Genomic DNA, 17,818 nt, shown 5'->3' with positions numbered 1-17,818 from the left:
ATGGTTCAGTCCCTGTTTCTCTGCTGATGTGTCTGTGAGTTAGAAAACACTTGAACCACTATTGACTTTTTGAAGTTGAAGTTGTTGTTTGTAGCTGGTAACTGGTCAACACAACTCGGAAAGCAACTGAAACGACTCCTCCTCAGCATCTGGTTTTCAGAAAGTTGACAAATCTGCTGCTTCAGTCGTGTTGACTGATGATTCAACACTTCACCTCTGACTCAGCAACAAGGTTCAAACTCTCAAATCCCTTTAAAGCCGGTGAGAGCTGCAGCTGTGATTTCACTGATGGTCTGAGCACAGAGATCGAGTCAGCAGTGCTGTTGTTGTTCTCAGGCTATGTTCACATTTTTAATCATTTTCAAACACATTTATTCTTCTGCGGTAGGCTACACCTGCTGTTCATGCTGCTGCAGAGCTCTTGGAAACATTTAGAGACTCTGCAGGACTTTATTTTGAAACTCCTGAGGCTGTGTTATTATTTTAAAAGCTCAATGTGGGGTTGCATTGTGTCTGGATGGACAGAGACTAAATGTTGATGTTGTTTTTGCTGCAGCTGTTGTTCAGTGAACATGAACAGTCTGTGTGTTCAGGTGCTGATAACTAGGGCTGCACACGATGAAAAAACATCATGTTGTGATTCTGTGGGCAGATATTGTGATTTTAGTGTGAATCATTATTTTTGCTTCATCTCACTTTTTTTAAGTATATTTTTTGGCGTTTTTGCCTTTATTTGATAGCACATAGTGAGATAGATAGGAAAGGGGGAGGCAGAGAGAGGGGAATGACATGCAGGAAAGGTCTGCCCGACGCGGGATTCGAAGCGGGGACGCCTGCGTTGAGGATTGTAGCCTCTACATGGGGCGGCCACCTCAAAACTGATGATGTGATGTTTGTTGGGTCTTGTACAAAAAAAAAACCGTGTCCCTTTATGATTTGAATTGCAGATCCTATGATTTGGATGTTGATCTTGGCCATGTTGAGATTTTGATGACAATAATTGCACAGCCCTGGTGTGACATCATAGACAGAGAGCCTCGAACATCAGGTTTGTGGGTTCAGTCTGACTGTGGAGGAGAGATGAGTTGGGAGTCTTTAGGTTTTCATTCTCATTCTGTACCTGAGAGCAATTTAGTCCTCCCGCCTTGTCTTCTGATTAGCCTACACCTTCTATTTAACTCCACACTTGCTACAGAGAGGTTAGCAGAGCTAGATGAAGTGGTTTATAGAGAGTGATGTTGAGTGAGTGAAGGAGGGTGATGATGATGAAAATTAAAACAGAAGTAAGCGATCCGGTCGTTTTGGCTAATGCTGCGTTCCAGGCAGGCTTTTGAAACCGTAAATTACAGCTTCAAGTCACGACTTGTAGCGTTTCAGGCAACCCACTCGTGTTTCTCCGACCTGTTTTACCGGTGAAAGTCACTATAACGGCCACTTGTAACTTCCGACCCGTGAAGCCGTACCAGATCGAACTGGTACGACTTCACAGGTCGGAAAAACACGAGTTACGGGTTGCCTTGAACGCACCATAACGTCTTGTCAGCCGATGGAGTTAGCAGCCCCCGCCCTCGTCATGGATCTATTGGTCCTCGTCCCTACGTCACCAAATTCAGGCGCATCCCTTGGCTGCACACACAGCCCTTCATGACGTTCTCTCTCCTCATTGGATAAAACTTGTAGGATACGAGAAAAGTTTTCTCCTCGGCTCAGAGCAGAGCAGAGGGACTGAGAGACCCGTGTTTCGGTCCAAACACTCTATGTAAGTGGTTGCTGTGGGAAGATATAACTATTTAAGACTTATATTAACACAAAAATATCGCTTACTTCTGCTTTAAGATGTGTGAGGATAGCAGCAGCAGCAGCAGGGTTCCTGGATGACGTGGGCTGATTCTTGAAGAGATAGTTTTTCATCTTGTGGGGAGACGAGCAGTGACTGTGCAGGAAGCTAAGTACTTTGAAAGACATTGGGGACACAGGTTTCCTCCCCCACCTCTACCAAGAAGACAAGAATCTGCCTTAACCTGCTGCTCCTCGTTAGAGGGAACCAACACAGCAGCAGAAACACAACATGATAGAAGCAGCAGTGATTGTTGTTGTTGTTGTTGGTTCACTTCACAGAGCACAGAGCTGGAAGAAAACAGGTCTGGGAGGGTTTTTAGAGTTGGTTCGGATCGATAGATTCAGGTCATGAGGAAACACGAAGAAAAACTGGACCAACTTGAGTCTGAGTGTCGGTGTGTAACTTCTAATGCAGCATTTAGCCTCTGTGCTAAAATGCTGCATTTGCTGCAGGCTCCATCAGCTGCCTCTGGTAACGCTGCATTGAAGCCACATTGTTAAACTGTAATTACGAGGAACTGAGTGGAAAAAGCCACAAGTCTGAGATAAGTAAACAGCTTCCACACGCTCCAGATCTGCTGTTTGTATCAAGTTTCACTTTTTCCTTTTGCAGTTTCACTTTGGTGTAAGTGGTTTGTGTTTTTGTTTTAAATGTAGGTAAATTTGCTTTCATACTGCCGGTTGAGTTTACATAAGATGACACACACCTGTTGGAGAGAGTGACAGTAAAAAAAACAATCATCTTCAGTTTGTTGCTCCTGTCAGTGTCGATGTGTTTGTTTTTTGAACTTAGTGTGGAGCTGCAGTTCACTCTTTCATCTCGAGCAGTGCAGCCTCCGTGTTTCTGATCCAACAGCATGTTTTGTGGACATCACTGCCAATCAGAGTCAGAACTGATCAATACTTTTGACCACTGCAGAGTCACGTGACCCAGGTGTTAATGCTGAATGTTGCCAGATAAAATCCTGACTTTGCTGATATTGCAGCAGGTTTTTTTGACCAGTGCAAAAGGAGACTGAGTAACTGTCTGCGGCAAACAACACAAGTTGATCATTTAGGCTGTTTATCTTGAACCATGAGCAACTCAATAATACATGAACTGAATTAAATGGTTGGTTGACACATAATTAATTAAAAAAACAACAACATTTTAATGCTTTAAAAATTCAACAGCAGCTTATTAGAAGTAGTAAATAGTTTAAGAGTTTAGAGAGACAAGATTTCTGTGGTAGAGATTGAGTCCAATAATCCAAATCTGAGGGTTTTTCAGGGTAACGACACAGATCATGTTGATATAATTATAGAGATATTATATTCACTCTCATTGCATTGTGAATAGGCAGAGTAAACATGAGGAAATAAAGCAAAACTCTGTCCATTACACCAGACGTTAGTAAGTTATATAAGGTTTTTGCTGATTTGAATAACACTCATCTGTTCCACCATGTCCACATCCTGTTGAAGGTGTGATTCTCTGACTGATCCCATTGTGTCGACCATATTTATCCTCGCCATCAGACTGAAGGTGAGCAGTTCTGAGCCTGGAGGAGGAGGAGAGGCAGAACAGAGAGACACAGAGCAAATGTTTTAAGTCTAAACTTAAACTCTATAAGAAAAAGACAATAAATGCATGAGCGGAGTCAACTAGAAACCAGAGGAGGATGGAGGAGGACAAAGGAGCTTGAGGGACTTGAGAGTCTGAGTCCTGAGTCTGAAAAGAGCGAAAACTAGTTTCTGTTCCTCTGTGACGTGTCTGAATGTCAAGACCGAGCAAAGACACACAGAAGAAAATCAATCTTTATTCTGTCGGCGGCACAATGACTCTGTTACCATAGAAATGGGCTATTTATAACAAGGATTGTTGGAAGAGGTTCTCGGGTGTCATGGAAAGTCCTTGTGAGGACATGAGAGAGGAGACAGAGGAGACATAGTCAGCAGAAAGGAGGAGCGGGTTTAGTCCTGTTTATCTGTAGGAGGAGATTAAACAAAAACCAGACCTTTAATTCAAAGAGACACGGTGTGGATGTAAGAGTGATGGAGGAGGCTAATGCTGTGATCATCTAGAAAAACTCAGTATGAGTTTAATTCTTATTTTGTCTGCTTCAGTAGGTGACACAGGCATTTATTCCCATCTCAGCCACACCCACACCCTGATTATCATTTATTATCTTGTTAATCCTATACGCTACTCTGTGGTTGTGTGAGATTCTTACCTACAGGCAGATCAGCACTTTCACGGTTAAGAGGAGCAGCAGGAGCTGAAGGTTGAAGTGTGCACTTTATTTTGAAAATTGTCACCACTCTATCTGCTGTCATCCAGCCCTTTAGTTAGAAACTACATCAGCTATCTGTGGGTGATACAGAGGAGAGTGTGCAAAGAAACGGTAGTTTAAGTTGTTTTTAGCGGCTTAAAGAGATGAAGTACTTTTCAGATCTATCCCATTTTAAACGTGAGGTCACAGTGATACATTAGTTACTCTCTCATCATTGTTAAAAGAAAATTCATCGTGTTTCTGTTTTTCTGAGACATTAAAACAACCCGTCGTCTCTCTCCTCCACTCTGAGGGGTCGGAGATCAGAGGTCGGCTGCAGCACAGTGCTCCCACAGCTGCTTGTGATTCAGGACTTTACTCAAGGACACCTGAGCAGAGAGCAGGCTTCGACCCTGAGTGTGAACTCATTAATCACTGCACAACAGAAACGACAGAGAGAGTGAAGTTCGTTACATGAAACAAGCTCCTGCTGAAACTGACGGTACATAAAATAAACAACAACAGAGGAAAACAACAGTTTTTGACTTAATATCGGCAACAATAAAGGACCACTAAACACAGCCGCACTGACTGCCCCCTCGCCTCACAGCCGGAGCTGGACGCTTCCCTTTATGTACAGATATAATATGCACAGACGTAACACGCAGCAGTAGCATTTTACTCAGAGACTCAATGAATGTACAAATTAATGCCGTGATGCAGGAGGTGGCGCCGTCGCAGCCGTGTCACGCAGCATCACCACACACATGTCGCTCACATGACTTGGTGTAAACACTCACATGACTTCAGTGTATAAACATTCCTGTTGTTTTATTTTATTCTGTCCTGAAGGTACAGAGGTATATTTAAGATGTATATTTAATAAAGTGGTATCTCACATAGGGGAACATAAAATTACAACATTAAATTAAATATTATAAACTCACTTATTGCCTCTTAAATTTATTTATAGAGTATTAATTATCAGAATCGATAATAACAGAAGTGAATATGGAGAATTTTAACAGTAAAGAGACTGAGTGTGGTCAGTGACAGTTTTTATACTTCAAAATAAAAGCAACAAGACAGTTATAGATGGTATGGGGTAGCCTTTGAATTTTTAAATGTTTAATGTAAAAAAAATAAAATAATAATAATACATCCCAGAATGAAGTGATGAATATTACAGTCTATGAAATGTATGAAACTTGTTTCCTGTGGCCTGAGAAAGATGTTGTGTGTCTGTCTGTGAATCTTTTGAAATCAGTATATGACAATGAAAGTAACAATGAGCACAGAGCAAAGAGCATAATGAACATTAAAGGGGATGTGTCACTTTTATTTTGAAGGGGTTTTCTTCGTCAGTTTTTCTTTTAGTATTTATGAATGACAGACTTAATATAAGGAAGCTTAAATCTAAATGGTATAACTGGAGAAAAGTGGCATATTCCCTTTAACTTGAGTGGAACCAGGGTCTCCAGACTGTTTTAAAGCAGACAAGTGTTTTAATAGTAGTTTACTTTTTTTTTTTTTTTAACATTGTGTTGATGTTTGAGCTGCGAAATCTTGAAAAATATATTTACCAAATCATCCACTCAATTGTAACAAGAATTGATCTGGGTCAGTTGTAGTCACACATTATACTGGAAAAAAACCAAGGTGGTGCAGTATTTACCGCTCAAGGACTCTTGGTGGCGCTGTAGTAGACTGCAGTTCCTCCACTGACCACTGGAGTGTGTCTCTAAAGAGTCTGTCCCGTCCGTCCCCACAGCCTCACATGTTTAAATGTCCAACTTTACAGCAGAAAATAAACATGTTTACAGCCTGGTACAAAACAGTTCAGTCTCTACAGCTACTTTCCTCCTTGCTAACACTTTATTTACACCTATACTAAGGTGTGAAGGACTGGGGGCTAGACTAGTCACCATCTTTATTCACAGTCTCTATAGCATCGGAAAGACATCTGCATGAATATGATTGAATGTCACAGGCCGCACATCTTGTGAGTGAGCCAATCGTTGTGAAGCAAATCAGCCAATCTTTGCTCAGCCTGAACTAAGCTTTGGTGCAGCTGAGGTGTGAAACAAAATAGAGGAGCCCACTAGCTCTTTTTTCCACGATAATGTGAATATGAGGACTTTGAAGCCTCTATATGTTGGAGTGTTTCCTCAGAATCAGTAATGAGCAGAAACCAGGATGCTCGTTAGTTTGAGCCACATTTTAAGCAACACAACTTAATTTGTACTTTGGGATTAGACATGAGTCAGTGGAGAGAAACTCTTGTTTGTATTTGAGTGGATGATGAATGGTGTTTTCCAGAACTGTTGTTCTGTTTTTCATCCTGATAGAAGAACAATCAGAGTCTAATTGAAACGTCTTCAGCTGCACAGACTAATGGTGTGAAGAGCACAGTGATTTGTGAACAGTGCGTTACTGTAGTTGGTTGTTGATGTTGTTGATATAAGTCACAATGGAGATAAACAATCCCCTGATTCCTCAGATAAAGATGAATGTCAGGAGTTTTAAATGTTCAATAACTGAACTGAAGACATTATTTTGTCTTTCCAGAAAGTAGTCTAATGAAACAAACATCCATTCCCCCACAGTTACGCTGCTTAATGAAGCTGCATGTTGTTTGTGTGACGCTGTAAAGGTTCGATGCCTTGTTCCCGTGCATACTGAGGAGCTGTGTACTGTTCGTAACATGACGCTGATTTTTAACTATGATTTTGTTAACGTGACCAATAAAAAGTTCTGTTTTGCTGTTGTTTTTAATACAGTGTTTTGTTTTCTATTTCTCTTTAAACTTCACATCAGCATCATTTTCATTGACATATTGATATTCTCACCTGATATTTATCAATGAGCAGAAAGTCAGCTACACACTAGTCTCCCTCGCCAGACCCTCTTTCAGAGAAGAGGCTACACACAACTGTGTCACTTGTCACTTGCCATAGATACCCTGGTTTGTTCTTCTCGCCCAGCAATGAACTGGTGCCACTCTGGAACCGGTTTTTCTGGCCCAGAACCAGTTCTTTGTCTGTCAAAACAGAAAAACCGGTTCTAAATCAAGCACCGGAACCAGCTCGGTGGAAAAGGTGTATTTGAGCGCATCAGTAAACCAGCACCGTGAGGACAGAGCTCACTTCCTGTGGATGCGGCCTTTATGTTTCCTTATTCTGTGTAGCCAACCAAAGACTGTGTTAAAAAAATATATAAAAAGAAATAAAAAATGTTTTTTTAAATCATCATTAACACAAACACAGACTGTCCTGTGTAAAGGAGCAATGTTATTCCTTTGTGATATTCAATTTCATGTCTAATAAATGATTGTTGGCCAAAGGATTTAAATATTATACCCACAAGCCTCGTCTATGTTCCCCTGTCAGTTACAGTGGTAAATGTGGTTGACATTATAACAAAATATTTATTCTTTGCTAGTTCAAGAGACTAAAACAACAACAAAGACACACAATATAATTACAAGCTGAAGACAACCGCAGATACTATTTTCCTCCAATGAAAATGGAGTAGGAATTTAAGTTTTCACTATCAAATGTAAGTACACAAATACTAAAGTAAAGTAAATGTACTTGGATGCGTTTTAAGGAGATGGAGGAAGCGGAGCAGAGACTGTGGAGAGAGAGAGATGCACCACACAAACATGAGTCACACTTAGCAAATGAATATTTCATTTTTGCAGCTTTAAAGAGAAGAAGTGAATGTCACATTGTCTGAATATGAACGAGTCTGAATAAAAAAGCAGCTCACTAAGGGCGCACGCACACTAGGCAATCATACTGTGACCAAGCACATTTGGCCCCTGAAGTCTGGATTCTATGGCTAATGTGAGTGCAAGTGTACCGTGCTTGAACAACTGGTCCTAGTGTGAGTGCACCCTTAGGGAGGTCAGATTTTGTTTCATTAGATGGATTAATAAATGGCGAAGTTTGACCTCCGATCTAACAGTATTAACATGTCATGTTGTGTTTATCAGGAACAAACAAATGACACAGACATGACTGGAAAGAGATTTTTATTTAAGCGTCAAATCATTTGTCAACCATGTCGTTAAATCAACAAACACAATAAAAACCTGTTCATTACCAGATTTTTACATCCACAAAAAATGAAAACGTCTTTCTTTGTTATAAATTCAAATAACAGAGGAAGGACTTTTACTTTGAAGGGTAAAGGAGCTATGACTGTAGATTCTGAATGAATGAGAGACACGCCGACACGTATGACGTACTGATGTCTCCTCTCTGCTTCATCTCTTTACAAAACAGAAATAATGTTCACGTGTTCAGATGTTGTTGTGTGTTTTTTAAACTTGAAGTCAAAATAAAGTTTTATTTTCATGTTGACTTTAATGTCAAAACATCTTTGATGTCGAAGTCAGTGTCATCAGTTTTACATGAAGAGCAGAATTCTTCTTTATTTAATTATTTACAGGAGCTTTACATTAATTATATGAACTGAACTATTAGAAAATACCCCCCTCCCTCACCCCTTCCCCCCTTAACAAAGCAGGAGAAAATCAAAAAGGCAAAACTGTTAATTTTCTTGGGTGACTGAACTGGATGGAGCCCCTCCCCCCAGGCGGATGCAGCAGGAAGTGATCGTGAACGCAGCAGGAACCTACATGAACATGTCGTCGTAGCCGGGCGGGGGCATGTGGTCGGGGTCCGGCCTAGAAAACAAACACACCCTGTGGTCAGTAGGTCATGTGATCACTTTGTGTCACAGTCGGTTTGACAGTGGTGAAGCAGCAGCAGCAGATGAAGTTTCCAGCCTTTGATGTAAATTATTCACGACCGACAGTTTCACGTTTCTGGTGGGAAATTAATTTTGCCAAATTTAGTGGCCGCAGTTTTTATCTCTGCATCTGATACATATTTAATCAATCAGTCATTGATTTGGTCTGCTGCTGCACAAGGAGAACACACAAGGAGAAATAACATTAAAAAACGTCAGCAACACGGGTCAGAGTGATACAGGTGAGACTCAAGACCAGAACCAGGATCAGGACTAAGACCAGGGAATCAGGCAAAACTTTGTCCTCTTTTTGTTTACATGTGGACAAGAGGGGTTTTTTTTTAAGTGTTTGTCTCACCCTGGTCTGTGACGTCCAACGGGTCCAAACGGGTCGAAGCGAGCCCCCGGGGGAACGGCTCCTGGAGGCAGGATGTCTGGGATGCCACTGGAGGGGTCGAAGCCGGAGCGAGGGTACCCCGACCTCAACGGGTCGACGATCATCCCACCACCACCACGAGACCTGAGGGGGGCGGGGTCACAGACAGCGTTTGAATCTTTTTTCAGATCTTGTTTTTTCCTTTTTATTTTCAGTTCCAGGGCTTTGGTTTATTAATAATATTAGGTTTTCATTTGTTTTTCTGAAGAACATAAAGATACATTTCAGATATTTGACCTAAAAACAGATGAGGAATAAGAAAGAGAAGAAAGGACAGCTAATGTCACAAGGTGGTGAAATATTCACCTTCCAACAGACCAGATTCAATCTGATTCAGTCTAATTATTAGATTGTTTACTGCTACAGTGCTGATCCATTCAACTTAATACGATGTGGTGAAGAAATCTGAATGATGTTTGACCTTTGACCCTGCTCTGATACAGGAGGCTGATGATGTGAAACTGTCAGGAGATTAAAGGTCCTGGGTTATTTGGTGTTTGGTGCTACTCTCACACACACTCACACACACTCACACACACACACACACACACGTCAGTAATCCACTGCTGTCTTTTTATTTTGTGAGTTTGTGTGTGTGTTCATCCCCAAATCCCAGATTACAACAAAACCAGAGCGATGCTTGGAAATGTGTCTGAAAATAATTTTCAGATTTTCAATCAGGAAAATGATTTTTTACTATGACGGGATAGAGATGGTGTGTTTGTGTGATTGTGTGTGCATCAGGGGGTGTTGACTCACCCAAAGGGATCCAGATCTGCTCCTCCAGCTGCAAACGGAGGAACCATGGGGTCGGGCCTGAAACACACACACATACACTCTAAGTGCAACTTCTAGATCACAGGACATATAGTTGTGTATATTTAGCACCATTACTGTTGTAGCCATGGAGACGCCACAGCAACACATCATTTAGGACTGAGGGAGTTTAAGAGAGTCTGTAAACAACTGTACGCAAACAAACAAACACAAGAATCACAACACGGTTCTGTTAATTTTCTGCTTTCATGTGACTCTTCGTTGCTTCTCTTTGTGTCATCTGGACATGACCAGATAGTCTGTCACAGAGCGATAGAGCGATAGATCGCTCTGGTCCGTCAGCTTCAGGACCAAACCAGGAGAATCATCAGCTGTTTCATCAATAATGAAATCAATCAATATTTACTCTGTGAACCTGAATTTATCTAAACTTAATCTCATTATTCACAGTGAGTCACACAGACTGTGTGTGTGTTTCTTTGTCTGAACCAGCTCTGACTCATCCATCTAAACATCAAGTCTTCTGGATTGTTCCTGTCCTCTCTCTCTCCGTCTCTCTCTTTGCCCCAGCGCTCCAACCCCCTCCCCCAGCAGCCTGACTCACTTGCTGTCGTCCAATTTATCTTCATCTCTCTTCCAGCTTCCTCTCCCTCTTTCACCGTCTTAATCCTTTTTCTTACTCTCTCTACTCTCAGGTTTTTACTTTCTTCCCATCTGTCATTGTTTTGAACTCATCCTCACCCTCACCCTTCCCTCGGCCCTCCTCTCTCTGTGTCTCCCCAGAGACGAGGAGGCGACAGCAGTGAGGTCGATAAAGTGCTGACATCATCACTTCGCATCTCATCTGATCAGGTCATGGCTAAAGGGGGGGCGGGGGGCGGGGGGTGGGGGAGGAGGAGGAGAGGTGGGGCAGAGATTGAATCTGGTCTGCAGCTTGCCTGCTCTCCTTTCTCTCTCTCTCTGTGACATTTCAGTTGTAGCCTCCTCTGTAACTCTCCTGCCCTGCTCTAAATATGGAATAGAGGATACTGCAGAGTACACACACACACACACACACACACACACACACAGAGACACACACACTGCCCTCATTTGCTCTCTGCTGCTGTTGTCCACCAACAGCTTCTCTGTCTAGACTTTGTAAAAGGCACAAACTCAGCACGTCCCTCACTGTTTGTGTGTGTGTGTGTGTGCTTGTACATCTATCTTTGTGAGGACCAGTGTGACTCTAAGGACTAAGGAGTTTCTGGCTGTTTGAGGTTTGGACTTGGTTTAGATTCGACTGAAAGTGTCTCCTCAACTACGGAAAGACCGCCGTGTGTGTGAACAACAGATCCAGGTGAGCAGAGCTGTGAAGACCCAGAGAGGACGTGGAGGCTCAAGTTGCTGCTACAGAAGCGTTGACAATAAATCTGACTTATATGACGATATTAATAGTTAAAGCAGAAGTAAGTGGTCCGGTCGTTTTCGCTAATGCTGCGTTCCAGGCAGGCTTTTGAAATCGTAAATTACAGCTTCAAGTCACAACTTACGACTTTGTAGCGCTCCAGGCAACCCACTCGTGTTTTTCCGACCTGTTTTACCGGTGAAAGTCACTATAACGGCCACTCGTAACTTCCGACCCGTGAACTCGTACCAGATCGAACTGGTACCACTTCACGGTCAGAAAAATACGAGTTTCCTTGAACGCACCATAACAGTCCTCGTCCCTGCGTCGCCACATTCACGGCGTCCCTTGGCTGCACACACAGCCCTGCATGCCGTTCTCTCTCCTCATTGGATAAAAACTGTAGGATACGATAAATGTTTTCTCCTCGGCTCAGAGCAGAGCAGAGTGACTGACAGACCCGTGTTTCGGTCCAAACACTCTATGTAAGTGATTGCTGTCGGAAGATATAACTATTTAAGACTTATATTAACACAAATATATCACTTACTTCTGCTTTAAAGCCCCAAACATTTCTGTACATGAAGCATTTCAGATTTTTAGTTTTTATAGAAGTGCATTACCTTTTCAGAGAGAGATTGTGTTTAGTTGTTGCTGCTGTTGTGTTCTTCATCATCATCATCAAGATCTAATTATTGTTTACAGTCATTAATTGTACAGCAACATTTACCATAACATTTTCCAACTTCTCAAACAAATGAACTCAGTCTGACTCTGTGTCTGTCTATAAGAGACTTAAATCAACGTCTGTCCTGCACTGTAGCATCATGGGAGATGAGGAGTAAACACAGACAGCAGTGGATTCACATGGATCATACTCATTATTTTAGAATAAGTGGGTATAAATATTCCTAAATTCAGATTCTTTGTTTTCTTACTTTTGACTTTATTTGTTCCAAACACTAGTGAGAAATCTGCAAACACACAGATCTGAAATCAGAGGATACTGACTAAACTACCGGTACATGTACAGTATCTGGAAAGAGCAAATCCATTAACTCTTTGACTGCCAGCCATTCTCACAGCAGCTTCCTCCAGCTTGCCAGGCATTTTCCAGCTTTTTGACTGATTTCCGTAGACCCACCATATATTATGTACTGTTACTACATACACATTCAACCCATCAAAGGAAAGATGAGGGTCTCTAGTTTCCAGCAAAAAAAACTGTTTGTTTCTATCTTGTTCCAGTCTTGTGAAATTGACGGTTGAATATAGGTTAGTTTAGCCCAAAATGCCATTTTGGCACCAAAATCTTGAGAAAAAGAGGTTTTTGTGTCGGCTGTCATTTTCAGGTGAACCAGTACAATTGGCTCCTTTATATTTTGCTTTAGTGATGCCTCAACATCTGTACAGTTGTTCTCTTGTAAACAACAACTAAATCAACACTGACAAATGACTTTTGATGACAATAGACAAAATATTTAGCTACTGACACACACTACTGCAGCCTTTTTTCTTTCTTTTCTTTGAGTTACAACTTTTTCTTTCCTTTTTTTAGTGTGTGTGGTGGGTGCGTGACGTGTGCGTGTGCATACGTGTGCGTGCGTGCGTGCGTGCGTGCGTGCGTGTGTGTGCGCGCGCGCGGATCAGTTCGACAGGTTTTGTAGCCGAAACACGGCACTTTAGATCAGATCCAGCTTCCTCTGGTCAGCAGGCAGCGGTCTCACTCACGCTCTTTGTCTCACACACACATCTACACACACACACACACACACACAGCTCTGGCTGACGCCCCCTGAACTCACAGCCACAGACAGTCCATGTGCGCTCACAACAGACAGACATCATAGCTCTCCTCGTCATGTTCGCCGGCGCCGTCCGTTCCTCATCCACACTAGATCGTGGGATTTTCAAGCTGCTATCCGAGTGATTTCTCGCAAAATCTGGCGACTTTCCAAACGCTCTTGATGACTAACGACGAGCGATCAACGGGGTTGTTGTTACTAACGTTTCTGCTTTGTATCACAGAGCTGCACGGAGCTTCAACGAGCTGCCGAGCCGCCATGAGCCCCGCCGCCGCCCCCTAAGCTCTCACCGGCGGCCAGAGTGTCACGGAGCGGCCCCCGCTGCAGTCAGACACCCGCTCCGCTCCGTGAGGGGGAAAAACACGCTATAGTTTTTATATCTCTCAATCCAAATGTGTTTTCCTGCACTTTATTTTGATGATACAAGTCTGATCTTCACAGAGGAGTAGGGCAAGACATTCAACATGGCGTTGCCATTAAAAAAACGCTAAGACGAGTTATCTCGTCTTTGGCAGACTACGCTTGGATTCGCTAAGACGAGATAACTCGTCTTTGGCAGTCAAAGAGTTAAAGGGACAACGAGGAGTTTCTATTCGGTTAATCCACATTAACGTCTCACGTTAATGTGGATGAATCTCCGCTACCCACACTTGTTAATGGGCCCATTTTCGATAAATATATCGTTCTGTCTCTATCGTTATTTTGTTATTATAAGTGGTGGCGGAAATGCTGGGCGAGCCGACCAGCGTTTCCTTACTTTCGGTTTCGTGGCGAGTCATGAGAATAACGCCGTCGAATCGCCGTTTATGGTCAGGACTACAACGGTAAATGATCCTCTTTGAACCTCTGACTTTAATTATTGATGAATGAAAACATGAGTCCATCTTGCGCCAGTCAAAGAATTTCACAGTGCGCGCGGAGGCTCATAAATGTAGTGTGAAAACGCTTCGCTTTTCCAAAACTCCTCGTTGTCCCTTTAAATAAACTAATGTTGTTTCCAGAAAATATAATGAAATATTCTGTGTGGATGTGATCTGGGAACAAATAAACCATGAAGAGACAGTTGACATTAAAATCAGTGTCTTATCATCACCCACCAGTGTGGCTGAGTTCCCTGGCGAGGAGGATGTCTGCTGGGGAGACGCAGCGGGTCGCTGTCCTCTCTGCTTCTTCTCTGCTCCTCCGCCTCTTCATCCCTCCTCCTCGTCCTCTCAGGCCTCTGGCCCGTCGGTCTGTCCTGAGGCGGCAGCAGCTGAGTCCTCACCTTCTCTGACAAACTGTCTGTGTCTTTGTACACACTGGATGGAAAAGAAAAACAGAACTTTGGAGTATTTCCTTGTATCTGACGACTATGTTGATGCATTTACTGCAAATAAAGCAGTGACCACCGACCTGACCTGAACCTAAGAGAGCAAACACGCCACCCAACACTGTTCATCACCTACGTGACATTTACCTGAGGATTTTCTCTTCAGTTTTCCCTGCGGCTGTTGAATCGATTTGCTGAATCATTATGTAAAAACAAAAGAAATCACCCACCAACCTGTCGAATGTTTGCAGCTGCTCAGTGTTGACGTGATCGCTGATGTTCACCGTCAGGTCCGACACCTGCTGTGTGCTCGAGTTCTTTATGTGCAGTAGATTCAGGAGACAGAAACAAAAACACACAAGCAGTGGATCATTAATCAGTTAAACATCTGAGAAAAGGAGACGCTGAAATGTTATTCAACACAAGGATCAAACTGGTCAGATTATGATAGTATTCAAACTCAGCTCAACACCTGAATATCTTGTTTGTGCTGACCTCTGGTGGTCAGTGTTAGTTATCGCCTTGATGCGGCACTGGGTCATACAATCATTTAACATCCTAACGTTGTAATGTTTCCTCATCTCTAGATTTATATTTGATGCATGCGTAAAATGTAAATGGAAACATAATATGATGATTTTTCAAAACACAATTAATCTAATTGAAACCATCACACTTCTGCTTCAAATGAACAAACAAATCGCTTCTTAAACCTCCACATGAATTAAGCATCATTGCACAGCTGCTCAACACCACGTTGCCCTGTTTTTAGGTCACTGTAACTTTCTCCACCATCACCACTATTTATATGTGAATAATAAACATCATTAGTATTACCTGATATAATACTCTTTCAAATTTACAAGTACATTTCATGTTTGAGTCCCAAATTTTAATTAAACGGTTTATATTATGTATATCATCTGTGTAAGTACCTTTTTTTTTGTTTGTTTTTTTGTACTATACCTTTATTACTCTGTAATTGTTCCTATCTATTCATCTCTCTCTTTGTTCCAGCTTGTATGCTTGAGCTGCTGTTACTTTTAAATTTCCCCACTGAGGGATGAATGAAGTCTTACCTTATTTTAGCTCAATTTAGTTCATTTAATCTTACTGCATTAATGATTAGTAAGACCAGGCTGACAGAGGCCTGTGAATCTTCATAGAAAGTTTAGGAGCTTCTTTTTCCGTAGTTACTAGATTTTTACACTTGATTGCAATGTAATCAAATCACAATAGGTATGGCATATTTTGATAAAGGTAAAATGCGTCACAACATACTGTAGTTGTGCATTGTCAGCACCATGGGTGTTGTGTTGCTACGAGAATGCACTGAATGACAAATCATATTCTTAAGACATGAAGGGACATGTTTTTGCACCTGGGTATTCTCTATGGATGTGATTGGTTATTGGTGTCCAGTTTGTTGTGCTGTGAAGTATTCCCCACCTGTCCGTGCCACTGCCAACAGTGTCCAGTAACTGTCTATAAATGCATCTACAAACACATTGGACCCCGTTGAATGAAGCTCTCACCATCAGGTTGAAGATCAGACTGGAGTCCACTGAGATGGCTTTGAGCAGCAGCTGTATGTCACCGCCTTTGGGTTTATACCTCAGACTGTACAGCTCCTTGTTGCTGCTCCAGTCTGCAGGAAGCAGCTCCGACTTCTTATCGCTGCCGAGGGCCTGGAGGTCGGAGGAGGCCGGGACACACAGAGAGAGAGAGAAAGACGGAGAGACAATAAGACAAACAGGGCGAAAAGACGGAGGGAGGACAGCGGTGGTGCACGACAGTCAAACCGGGGGGTTAGCTAGCTAAAGATGACATGACAGTTTTTTCCCCTCTAGCTCGTAGTCACGTCTCCATTTTTAAAACACATGCTGGTTGATTATGCGTCAAACTCGATCTGTCTTGTTTACAGCGAAGCTACAACACGTTTGTCAGCCTGGCACAGCTCAGTAGAGACAGTCAGATAGATCCAGGAGGAGCTCACACACGATGCTAACGCTAATTTAACATTAACTGACACCAAGTTAGCCAGAGCAGATCTCCGTTAGAAACACGGACTATTTTAATGTCTTTCTTAATAACACAGATCAGTAACTACGGTAAAAACAGATCGGTATGATTTGAGTGCATTGCTAGGAGACAATCTGCAATTCGGTTTATGGATATTTATCAAACAGCAGTTATTTGAATGGAAATCTAGTAGCGGTTTAATCCATGGTTGTGTAACTAACTTAACTTACTGTGATATAACTTAATAAGCAGTGACAAACTCAGCCTTAAACTGCTGCTTTGTTTTGTTCTTTTAAACAGAGTTTGGTGTGGCGTTGTTTCATCGACACACCACTTTAGATGCAGCTAATATAATGTAGGTTAGGTTAGGTTTGTTCTCACCACGTCTCCGGACCCGACACACCTGAATCCACTCTTTATCATTTCCCAGTGCACAAAACACACCACGGCGTCCTGTGGACAGGTGATGCTGCCCGCTACAGAGGCGTACAACACCTCCAAACCTGCCATGTCTGCTCTGCTCTGCTCTGCTCTGCTCTGTCAGACAGCCGCGGCTACAACAACATCGGTCTCTGCCGGAGAAATGAAAACGAAAGTGTCAACAAATTAACGGCAACGAGCAACGGCGACGACTTCCTGTCTGCGCCTTTCAGAGTAAAAGCACAACAACGGCAACCAGATGTACACAGAAACACCAAGCGTTCATAAAGCATAAAAAGCCCTACCACATGGCGCTTTTTTTAGGAAATCGTTTACATTTTGAGCACAATAGTGGGTTTTAACCATTGTTGCAACAATAATTCATGTTTCGATGAGGTTTGACTAGGTTTTCATTGCAAACTAGTAAAATAAGGCAAGACAAACCACAGATAATAAGGCGAAATAATTGAATTAATGCACATGTCTAAACTTCATTGTGACTCTTATTACTCTGATTCACGAGGGAATTTTGTTTTAATAAAATAAAAGTATACCCGGCGGAAAACAGTGTTTACTGTGTCTCACTTTACAAAGTTTAATTGTGTTTTGATCCAACACGCAATGAGTACCGGCAAAAGCATGCCTAGGACATGTAGTTCCGTTTTGAAAAAAAGAGAAAAAGGAACAGATAATAATAAATAATAATGAATTGATTACTTTGGTCAGTTGATTGCACGAACATTACCCTAACCCTAAACACAGAGAAGAAAATAAACACAAATTCTCAAATCCAAGTTAAAAACAGTTCACTGA

General features: G+C 42.2%; 1 protein-coding gene across 1 annotated transcript; it reads right to left on the bottom strand.

The window, feature by feature from the left end:
• Positions 1 to 8,110: 8,110 nt before the first annotated feature.
• psmf1 (proteasome inhibitor subunit 1) lies at positions 8,111 to 17,105 on the bottom strand. Its single transcript, XM_085775712.1, has 7 exons — positions 16,967 to 17,105; positions 16,099 to 16,251; positions 14,798 to 14,880; positions 14,352 to 14,552; positions 10,045 to 10,101; positions 9,208 to 9,369; positions 8,111 to 8,784 (listed from the first exon to the last, which is right to left on the bottom strand). The coding sequence occupies exons 1-7, from the start codon at positions 17,093 to 17,095 to the stop codon at positions 8,733 to 8,735; spliced, it is 837 nt and encodes a 278-aa protein (XP_085631838.1). The 5' UTR covers positions 17,096 to 17,105; the 3' UTR covers positions 8,111 to 8,732.
• Between the last annotated feature and the right edge of the window lie 713 nt (positions 17,106 to 17,818).

The sequence above is a fragment of the Trachurus japonicus genome, chromosome 5 (assembly GCF_045865225.1).
Source record: "Trachurus japonicus isolate A0001 chromosome 5, Traja_1.0".
Lineage (NCBI taxonomy): Eukaryota > Metazoa > Chordata > Actinopteri > Carangiformes > Carangidae > Trachurus > Trachurus japonicus.
The sequence above is the reverse complement of the archived record's forward strand: the minus strand, read 5'-3'. Positions and strand labels throughout refer to the sequence as shown.

What these genes read in the sequence shown, in the direction of transcription:
- psmf1 (XM_085775712.1), bottom strand. Translation starts at nt 17,095, where the DNA reads ATGGCAGGTTTGGAGGTGTTGTACGCCTCTGTAGCGGGCAGCATCACC. An exon ending in GTGTCGGGTCCGGAGACGTG is followed by an intron (nt 16,252 to 16,966) that starts GTGAGAACAAAC and finishes TCCGACCTCCAG; the next exon opens with GCCCTCGGCAGCGATAAGAA. An exon ending in GTCTGATCTTCAACCTGATG is followed by an intron (nt 14,881 to 16,098) that starts GTGAGAGCTTCA and finishes CTGCACATAAAG; the next exon opens with AACTCGAGCACACAGCAGGT.